General features: G+C 36.2%; 1 protein-coding gene across 1 annotated transcript; it reads left to right on the top strand.

The window, feature by feature from the left end:
* The first annotated feature begins 762 nt into the window (after positions 1 to 762).
* LOC130053505 (uncharacterized) lies at positions 763 to 6,589 on the top strand. The gene is made up of 3 exons (XM_056160830.1): positions 763 to 780; positions 2,508 to 3,188; positions 6,443 to 6,589. Exons 1-3 carry the CDS (start codon positions 763 to 765, stop codon positions 6,587 to 6,589), a joined length of 846 nt encoding a protein of 281 aa, XP_056016805.1.
* The last annotated feature ends 4,810 nt before the right edge of the window (positions 6,590 to 11,399 follow it).

An 11,399-nucleotide genomic window follows, 5' to 3' on the forward strand; every position in this document is an offset into this window, starting at 1 on the left:
TTTACCTGATAAAGATATAGGGCTCATGGCGGGTGTGAGCGGTTGACAAGGGATGATTACTCCTCCTAGGCACCTGATCCCACCTCTGGTGTGTCCAGGGGTCCGTGGTGCCCAACTATCTATTTTGTATTGCTTATAGGAGTTGTGAGATTGATCACTGTTCGTTATCTTCACCTTTCTTGTATCGTATTCCCACTACCTACAACAAATTTCAAATAGCTTTTTATTTCCATAACATTTAAAGGATTTCCATATCCCATATATTAAGCTATAAAGAGAATTCAACGATAAGGAAATGTGAGGACGACAATAAGACATTGTATTGTTTTGATACAGAATTTTCATTCCTACAAAAGAGTCCAAAATATTACCTTGGTTTTCATTGATATTTTATGGAGGTTAAATTTTTCATTTTGCCAACAATTATTCATGTAATTTCGGCGTACTATATACATTTATCGACTCCAACAATGGACATGAATAACTAACATCTGATTAGTAATAGAATGTGTTGTATCCCAAACCGGTCAGTGACCAACAATTAACGGATTGTTCAAGTTAGAGACATTTTGCAATCTAAATAATTACGTATGGCCAGAGTTGTCTCATCCTGTATACTGCTGGAACGCCCATTCATCTGACACTGTGTGTCATGTGTACACCTATAGGGTATTGTGGGATCGCTTCCTCCCTCACTACAGACAAGATCATGTCTACAGCTGTGGTTGTTGCAGTTTCCGGTGACAGAGGAAATACTTAGAAATGTCTACTATTGTCATCGTATGTTTCGAACATACACATGTTATGTTGATGCATATACATTATCAGACAATTAAAACAATTCAATTAATTAACTGCCACAACAAGAGTTTATAGATACCCTTTTAAACACAATTTTAGATCAGAAATAAAGCTCCACACACTGACATCAAAAGATCGAATGCGATTTGGATTTTCACGTGGCTTTTGTAGTTAAGGTAACAGTTCTTGTCCCTAGTGTCAAAGTTGAAGGACAAACATTTCCCCTGAAGTTTGCACCTCCTGCCAAAACAAAAGGAGACATTCGTGGAAAAGCTGATATACGAAGCGTTGACGACATTTCCGGATAAGGCGTAAAGTGTCTCGAAATGGCAACAATTAGTCAAACGCCAAAGAACAATAAGCAGGATTAGGTAAACTTCCGCCATCTTCATTGCAAATTTCAATAAAAATTGCCCTTACTCTTTTTCGCTGACTCTGATCATGGCTGTTTGGTCATGTGATGTATTCAGTTACCGATAGTGAAACCAAGTATCGTATATATGTTATTGAATAAAGTATCTCCATTAATATGTAAAACATTCATAAATCAGTTGATTAACCTGTTTATCTATTGAAGATCCAGATTACTTTTGGACGGTGTGCGTTTGAAATTAACACATCCATTTACAAATCCACAACATTATTTTAGTAAAGAATGCGATGTTACTGTGAAAAGCTAAATATGAAAGCCAAATATTCAAACAGTAATCCGAGCCATCTTATCCCCCATTGATCTGAGGCATGAAATGGAAAGGCACGCATACCAGGGGATGATGTGTCCAGGAAATCAATCACTGCCCCATAGACGTTTATTGAATACTTGCAATTCTCATCAATCGGGAGTCTATTTACACGGTTTAACACTGGTCTAGAAAACCTTGGATTCCATTTCTAGAACATATATGAAAGGCGCAGATAACGGACAGTGATCAATCTCATAGTCCTTATAAGCAATACGAAAAATAGAGAGTTGGGCAAACACGGACCTCTGGATATACCAAAGGTGGGATCAGGTGCCCTGGAGGAGGAAGCATCCCCTGTCAACCGGTCACACCCTCCGTGAGCCCTATATCTTGATCAGGTAAATCACATAGTGATCCCTGTTGAATTTGAAGTTTACGGTCCAGATGAACTTTACGGTCCAGATCAAATACAAGAATGACTCTTAATTTTGAGGTTAAAAGTCAAAGCTACCAATATTTCATATCAATATGATACATCATCTGATCATTAAAACTCTAGCAATGTGACTTGTAATGAAATCGTACACAGATTCAACTTAAGATATTACACATACCTATTGTTCACGTATTGGTTTCCTTTTATAAGGACAAGATCTTGTTTTATTCATTCTCTGACAAATTGCGCATACTGTTTATAGTTAGCTGTTCAGCTATGTCGCTGATGATCACTTGTACTTATATCTTAATACACAAAACAAAATCCCTGGTCAAAATATGTTGTATCGACCGTATTTATATCAAATATATAGGTATAATTGCAACCGTCGGTACCAATATATGAATTTATCAATAACGTTCGGGGTATTTTGTCACACACACACACACACACACACACACACACACACACACTCTCTCTCTCTCTCTCTCTCTCTCTCTCTCTCTCTCTCTCTCTCTCTCTCTCTCTCATTCTGAATTCTTTATCGAAAATCGACTACCCTTTCGTTACTTTTGCAATGTTAACAGGTATCGACCATTCCCAAATCCAAAGTATTAAACAATGAAGAACACCTAAGGGTGGACTCCCCTGGACACGTCGTACGCGACAAACGGATAGTCAAATACGGTTTTACAGGTTGTTACACCATCACAGAAGACGGGAACCTTCTGTTTATAGACGGTGATGATGAAGTCCGTAAGTTAACATCAGTCGACACCACACTCTTCACACCAGACAGGAGAGCACTCTGTATCCACTCCTCCCGTATTAATGGCGATATACTGGTGGGGAGTTATGAGAAAGTGACGAAGTACGACAGGACAGGACGGAATCCTCGGGTCATTAAGAAGGACGACAAGGGACAAAGTCTGTATGGAGTACCAGCATACATCACGGAGAACAAGATCGGATACATCTGGACTTCTGAATGGAGAACGAAAGCAGTATTAGTGGTGGTGGATAAATCAGGACGCCGTCGGTTTAACTACAAAGGTCGTCAGTATGACCACTCAGGTCATCAACCTGTCTTTTATCCAACAGGAATCTGCACTGATGTCCACGGACACGTATTGGTGTGTGGTTATAACAATAGCAGTATCCATTTCCCGGATCAGGACGGCCAGTTCCTTTCTCTACTGCTTACACAAGAACAACATGGAATGCGTGTGTGGACGACCAACACAATCTCTATCTGTGAAAGACGTACAGTAACATTATAAATATCTACAACTACCTGCAGGATACGGAAGTCAAATAAAAGAACAGCTTACCAAAGTAAAATACTAGCAAAGGTGATAAAGCGGCACCGATTTACAACGTACAGAACAAGGAAAATACTATATTTTTGATTGAATGTGTATGAATTAATCTGTTTATTGTGATGTGACAGAGACAGTAAGTAACATAGTACATTAATGTATTCAATGTATAAAGAAAGCATAATGAAATTTTTTTAATGATTTAAATGAACCAAAATATTGTTAAATGATGATATAATGAAGACGTTCAAATTCCCATGACTGACATATGATTAGAAACTGACCTTTTTGCACTTGCCGCCTTTGGTAATATGAAGAAAATTCTAATTTATTAAATATATGTCATATGGGTCAACATACTAAGCAATAAACCTATATTTAGAATTCAAAAAATAATGGGTAGATGTCCAAAACTGGCAATATGCGTTTCATTTTGAAATCAGTTGATGATATGAAAAGTAAATACATTCAAATATTTATGGAAGTAAGTTTGTAGAGTCATCATACATCATTCAAAAACAATAAATAACATGTATCAACACTACACACTAAAATCTGAAATAATCCAAAAACAGAAAAAATCCAACAGTCTTCGTTCATAAATGAAAGGTGAAAATAGCAAACAGTGATCAATCTCATTCCTCTTATAAGCAATACAAAATATAGAGTTGGACAAACACGAACCCATGGTATATACCAGAGGTGGGATCAGGTACATCGGAGGAGTAAGCATCCCTTGTCGACCGGCCACATATAGTGATCAGGTAAACGGGGGTATTCGTAGTCAAAATCAGAGTGCCAAGAATTGCCTAACAATCGGTATGAAACACGTCAGACAGCATTTGACCCCAAAAGAGGTTGCATTGGCAAACTAGATCGTTTTAACGACCATAGGATTTGCAAAACGCTGACTTTAAACGACACTGTTGATATCACCTTAACATCAATATCAATAGTATATGAATAAGAAATCTACAAGCTATTTGAGATAGATTTTGGATAGATTCTTACATCACCTACTAGGAAGTCAATCCTTATCACCGACATTATTCGTATGGCAGTCATGTGAGACTTTTCGTTCTCGCATTCTCACCAATGCGAGATCAATATCACCCATGCGGGAATGTCATTAGATATTTTTCTGTCTTACACTGCTACGATGCCATGTACGTTCAATGAGTTACGTTGTACAGTGAAATAAGATATTGTGTATTGTTTTCTTCTTTAATATGATACAACTTTCTTTTGGACAACCATGTAGTTTTGCATTTTACACGTCAAGTGTAACCCATTTTTAAGATATGCTCGTCCTGATTGTTTAATTAGTTTTGCAATTGAATTCAATTGAGGATTTTGATAATTTTGAATTTTCTCAAAGCTTCTGAATAAATACACTAAACTGTGGATAAAGCGTGAGAGAAATAATTCTTTCCTATTTACTCATGCAAGGTGAAGATAACGAACAGTGATCAATCTCATATTTCCTACAAGCAATACAAAATAGATAGTTGGGCAAACACAGACCCCTGGACACACCAGAGGTGGGATCAGGTGCCTAGGAGGAGTAAACATCCCCTGTTGACCGGTCACACCCGCCGTGAGCCCCATATCCTGATCAGGTAAACGGAGTTATCCGCAGTCAAATCAGTGTACCAAGAACGGCTTAACAATCGGTATGAAACACGTCAGACAGCATTTGACCCAATGCGAGGTTGTATTGACGAACTAGATCGTTATAACGACCATAGAATTTGCGAAATGCTGACTTCAATCGAGACTGTTGAAATCCCTGTACCATCAACTTGTTTGTCAGTAGCTTACCTCGATTTAAAAACTGACTATACCCAGAACAAGCTCTTGCATATCGAATCAGTTGAGATATATAAACACCATATGCAGGTGATAATGGAATATTGCTACATAAATGTGGGAAGTTGACGATGGAGAAGCTGAAATCATCCTGTTTGTCATACAATTGAGTTGTTAGTTTGCCGTTAATGTCTACTTTCAATAAAATATCTAAGTATGAAGCTGAAGTGGACGACTCTGTGGTGTCCTTTATTTCGAGCTCACAGGGATATATCAAATCGACATATGAATGAAAACTATCATTGTTAATAGACAAAACGTCATCGATATATCTAAAAGTCGAATTGAAGGTCACAGCGAGAGATTTTGTCTTCTCACGTAGAAGTTTTTGAATAAATTCTGCTTCATATGAATATAAAAACAGGTCAGCTAACAAAGGAGCACAATTCGTGCCCATGGGAATTCCAACAGACTGTTGGAAGACCTGATCACCAAAGACCACGAAGATATTGTCAATGAGGAACTCTAGCATATTTTTTATTTCAACTTCAGAGTACTTGTGCGTGGAATCAGAGTGATGTTTAACAAAGTAAGTTTTTGAATGACTGATCACTAGATATGAATATTTCCGTTTTCCGTTTTTGTTGAAGAAGCAACTGTCTATGATGTCAAAAAGTCTAGTCATGCATCAGCAAATAGGGAGTTATAATGAGTTCTCTTTTTTGCTAGTGAATTAAAGTAAACATTACATAATTGTTGAAAATGTCCATCTAGTACGTTTTATGGGGGTTCAGAAAGTTTGCAGACTACTGTATCTGCAACAGTTTGCCAAAATAATGATGGGTATAATTATATAATAGAGGTATATGTTCTTGATTGAAAAAAAGTTCTTTCGGTGTTTAGTTTTTGTTTTCATTAGTTTTATGTCTTGTTGATGTTTAATACTTTTTAACAGGTTTTTTTCCGAACATTTTAATGCATGTGCAGTTTAACATTTCAGGAGATCTTAATTCATTTTACATTTGATTTCTTCTTTTGTTGACAAAAATCAAACGTTTTACTTTTTCAAAAAAAAACTGATAATTTTCACTTCGATGAGCATCAGTTGATCTTTATTTAGAAAGGCAAGTTTACTGATTCATTTGTTATTTTTCAGTTGAATAAGAGATTGGCAATTACTCTAGGACAGTTTACCGTTAAATAGCCCGAATCCTCCAAAGCAGACAAAAGCGGAAGCACAAAATGGAGACGCTTAGAGCTGAAGTTAGAACGGTGGTCTGCAATACATGCATCACAGTCTATTCTTGAAGGTAATTACATAAATACTGCTTATAACGAGCAATTCATTTTTTGTGATTTTGTGCATACTTAATGTTTTATTCTTGTGTGTTTAGGTTGCAGCTGACACATACTGCAGCAAAATTGGTTTTAAAGATGAAATTGATCTGGAAGACATTTCTTTAAATCAACCAGATTCCCTTCCAAGTGATTGCAATTCCTATGCGGTATTTGACCTAGAAACGACTGGATTAGGTTTGTGAAGAATTTGTTATGTTATGATGAAGTTACATATGTCTTTATTTGGCTAGTTTCATTCTAGAGAGGCATGTTTCGGTTGACTTAGAAGTGAAAATATAATTTTATTTCAGCCAGAACATCTGATATTGTTCAAATTGCTGCAGTGTGTGGAGAGAGAGAGAGAGAGAGAGAGAGAGAGAGAGAGAGAGAGAGAGAGAGAGAGAGAGACAGAGAGAGATACAGAGAGAGAGAGAGAGAGAGAGAGAGAGAGAGAGAGAGAGAGAGAGTTCAACATACACTCGACACCACAGTCCCCCATTAGTCTTGATACATCCACAGTAACCGGAATTACTTTTGTTGGTGGAGGGATGAAACACAATGACAGGGTTGTTGAGCATCAGAAACCATCTAAAGGACTCGAGCAGTTTATAGAATTTGTTGTGTCTGTTGGCGGTAAACCTATTTTGGTTGGGTACAACATTCAAAACTTTGATTTACCAATTTTGATTAAGTAGCTTGTCAGATACAAATTATTTGATAGTTTTGCCAGTGCTGTTATTGATTTTATTGATACCCTGAAAGTGTCCAAGAGATATTTTGGTAAAAATGATGTAAATTTCAAACAAAATACTCTTGTAACTACTTGGGAACATGATGCTATTGCTGCTGTGAAGGTACTGAAAAAACTTTTTGAAATTAAGTTGCTAACATTATGCAATTTTTCAGAAAAATATGATATGTTCTCATTGAATTATTACTCCTTCAAGAAGTCTTTGGAATCTTTTATTAAGGCAAATGTCATATCTACTATGATTTCAAAATGTTTTTCTATATTAGAGATTATACACAAGAGGGATTCTCATAATGGGTTGAGAAATGTTTGCAGTTAACCATTATCTGGTTCAAAGCAGCCTAGAATATCTAAGTCAACAAATGTAATCAACAAATTTGTTAAATATTTGAATAACTGTTAATGATGACTATTATCATTGTATGTATTTCACTGTGTATTTTTGATATGCCATAAATGTAAATGTTTACAATTACTTATAGAGATAATACTCAATTTGTTTATGTATATAATCTAGATACATGTATTTAATATATGAGCACAAATAGGACTATATTTAAACAATATTTGGTAGTTCATTTGACTATATGACAATTTTTGCTGATTCAGCAACATTTTGGTATTAACTGATTCTGGCTGTGTTATAAGTCTCTAAATGAATATATAACCTTTTCTTTTTTTGACATATAATCAGGCAATTGATTTTCTCATGCAAGGTGAAGATAACGAACAGTGATCAATCTCATAACTCCTACAAGCAATACAAAATAGATAGTTGGGCAAAGATGGACCCCTGGACACACCAGAGGTGGGATCAGGTGCCTAGGAGGAGTAAGCATCCCTTGTTGACCGGCCACACCCGCCGTGAGCCCCATATCCTGATCAGGTAAACGGATTTATCCGCAGTCAAAATCAGTGTGCCAAGAACGGCTTAACAATCGGTATGAAACACGTCAGACAGCATTTGACCCAATGCGAGGTTGTATTGACGAACTAGATCGTTATAACGACCATAGAATTTGCGAAATGCTGACTTCAATCGAGACTGTTGAAATCCCTGTACCATCAACTTGTTTGTCAGTAGCTTACCTCGATTTAAAAACTGACTATACCCAGAACAAGCCCGGCGACGATTTGGGACAATATTACACTATCATTAGGGGCGACGATTTTGGATGTACTATAGTGCACCCCAAATTGTCGCCCGTCCTAAATCGTCGCCCGCTAATATTTTATTGATTTTTTAGGATAGATTACACAGAAGTTATTTTATTGTACCCCCTCTTAAATGGGAGTAAATAGGTTTCAATTCGTCTGTTTGTTTGTCTGTCCGCACCCATATCTCTGGTGCTTGTCGACGTATTGGGCTACAATTTTGTATTTAGATTAGAAGTGACCTACTGACATACATCCCATAAAATGAGAATTCTGGAATGAGAGCTTAAAACACCACGAGCTGTGCACAATTTTCAGCAACTCTGCAATATATCTGTTGTTTTGCGAACCGATATGTGGGTTACATGTGTTCCTGGCATGTGCTTCCCGTAACATGAAATATCTTGATCGCGAACTATTTTCGACTGTCACTCTGGTGTTTGACTGGACATACGCTTGTCAAATGATTGTTATTTTTATTTGGTAAAACAAACCTTCATCAATATGTACAAAGATTATTTTGTTACTATATTGTGAATTTGAAATCGTTCTAAATCTGCATACATGATACACGCTTTCAAATGGAGCCATTTCTATAAATGATCACGATGTACGTAAACAGTGGAAAAGTTCAGGGGCATCTACATGTATTATAACCAGCATTACATTTCGTTTTATTTATATTTCAAATTTATTGATGTCTTTGAAAAGTGCAGAGAACACCTGTTGACCTTTATATTAATGGTAGAGTATCTAAAGGATTGCGGGGATATGATGTAGTTCGCTGATGACTGTTGATATGTTATTATATTATAGCATATTTACTTTGATTATACGCTTGCTCCCAGCACTGTTCACTTAGAGAATTTTTATATCGTATCGCTTTATCATTATACGATCATCTTTTAACGTACATCACCTGAATTTTTGTTCATTAGTAGAGCAACCTGATATTTGTTTTTCAAAATAACGTGTTACTTGATCATACGGGAAATTACGATGTAGAAAATGCATGTTAGAATGCTTGCAGTCAACAGACGGGTAATATTATTTCGGTGTTTAGCAGTAACACTAGCAATTACACTTCTGAATTCGAGGTGAAGTCCCACATCAAAGTTACAGTACATATCGCTATATACAATTGCGTACTTAATAAGCAAAAGTCAAGGAGTGAATAGGGCAATATTATTGTAAATTACAGCCCCAGTTATGTCCCCAGTGTCACCAAATGCTAAAGTTTCTTATAAAACTATCAGAACATTAAGAAGTATTCAGATGCATGTGAGAGGTTAATGTTAATTTGGCACGCGTACACGTGAGTTTTTATGTGCTAGGGGAAGATAACGAACAGTGATCAATCTCATAACTCTTATAAGCAATACAAATTAGAGAATTGGGCAAACATGGATCCGTGATACACCAGAGGTGGAAACAGATGCATAGGAAGAGTAAGCATCCTCTGTCGACCGTATGTGAGTGTTTGTGTGTGCTTGTTTCAAAATACAATTATCTTGACTTTCATAAGCTAATTTATGACTCGCGTAGATTTACTTAAATGTAGGCAAGTAATGTACGAGTATATCAATGCTATATTCTAAAAAGAATGTGTACAATAGCGATTGTGTCGATTATACTATGAAAAGATCTTGCAAGCAGTAAAACGTGTTTCCGATCGTTTTTATTGTGTTGAGAAAACGTCTTCAAATCAAACCACATCTAATTATTAATTAGGTAACATAAAATTTCCTGTATTTGAAATTCATGTTACATTTGCCAACTCAAAAGTATCTTTTGAAATTGCACAGTGTAGTTTTCTAGAAAAGAGTAAAATTGTGAATGCACTGGGACTGTAAAGAAGCCGTGTCATGACGTTTTCATCATTAAATAGCCGTTAAATTACTGCAATGTTTTTTATATCGTGTAGCCAAACAACAAACACCAAATATAAAAAGCAATCACACACACCCCTCTCTGAAATATTGCTATGGAAGATAATAAAAAATAGCGATTAATCTCATAACTTCTATACGTAATACAAAATAGATAGTTGAGCAAACGCGGACCCCTGGATTTAAGAGAGATGGGATCGGGTACCTATGAGGAGTAAGCATCTCTTATTGACCGGTCACACCCACCGATTACGCCCACCGGCCATACCAGCTGTAAACCCTATGTCTTGATCAAGTAATCGGAGTAATCTTTAGTCAAATCAGTGTGTCAATAACGGTCTAGTAGTCGGTATGAAACACGTCAGACAGCATTTGACTCAATGGTATGTTTTATTGGTAGCATAGATCCTTGTAACGACCATAGAATTTGCGAAATGCTGACTTTAAACGAGACTGTTAAAGCCCCTGTAACATCAAAATATTTTTCATAAATAAACACCAGATGCATGTGATCATTGAATATTGCTACTTAAGTATTGGAAGTTGACAATGGAGACGCTGAAATTAATACATTTCCCTGCGTCAGAATAAACCCTTTGGCCAGAAGTTATCAATCACAAAGAATGCAAATATTTCACAATTTATTCACATTTATTTACAGAAAAATACACCATTGAATGAATTAACAAACACACAGTACACCTCACCAAAGTTCACATACACGGTGTCCAATGCTGGTTTATCGTCGAGCTGAATTTATACACGAAAATATAAACTGTCACAAATTGGTTATTAAGTCCAATTCAAAACCCACATAGCAAAGTCAAAATGATTTTCCGTGCAATGCTTAACGAATGCTTAACGAGTACTTCTAACAACACAATTTACAGAGAAAAAAGTAAAAATATCAAAGAGCGATTAATATCATACCTAATATAAAGAATACAAAATTGATAAACACAGACATTCTACTATACTAACATTAACTTTCCACAGCCTTCTATTCTAGAACGTACAGTGTTAGGACAAAACATGTGTTACTTCCTCTCTATACTGAATTCAGACAAACTTCGTTTTATAGTTAGAATGTCTGGACTCTTATCGAGGTCAAATATGTCAATCAAATCAAAGGTGAAAATAACAAACAGTGATCAATCTTATAACTCTTATAAAGGTGAAGATAATGAACAGTGATCAATCTTATATCTCATTTAAAGG

The sequence above is a fragment of the Ostrea edulis genome, chromosome 3, assembly GCF_947568905.1.
Source record: "Ostrea edulis chromosome 3, xbOstEdul1.1, whole genome shotgun sequence".
In the NCBI taxonomy this organism is placed as follows: Eukaryota; Metazoa; Mollusca; class Bivalvia; order Ostreida; family Ostreidae; genus Ostrea; species Ostrea edulis.

Coding starts and splice junctions, on each gene's coding strand:
- LOC130053505 (XM_056160830.1), top strand. Junction 3,189..6,442: donor CTATCTGTGAAAGACGTACA/GTAACATTATAA, acceptor TTGTGTGTTTAG/GTTGCAGCTGACACATACTG.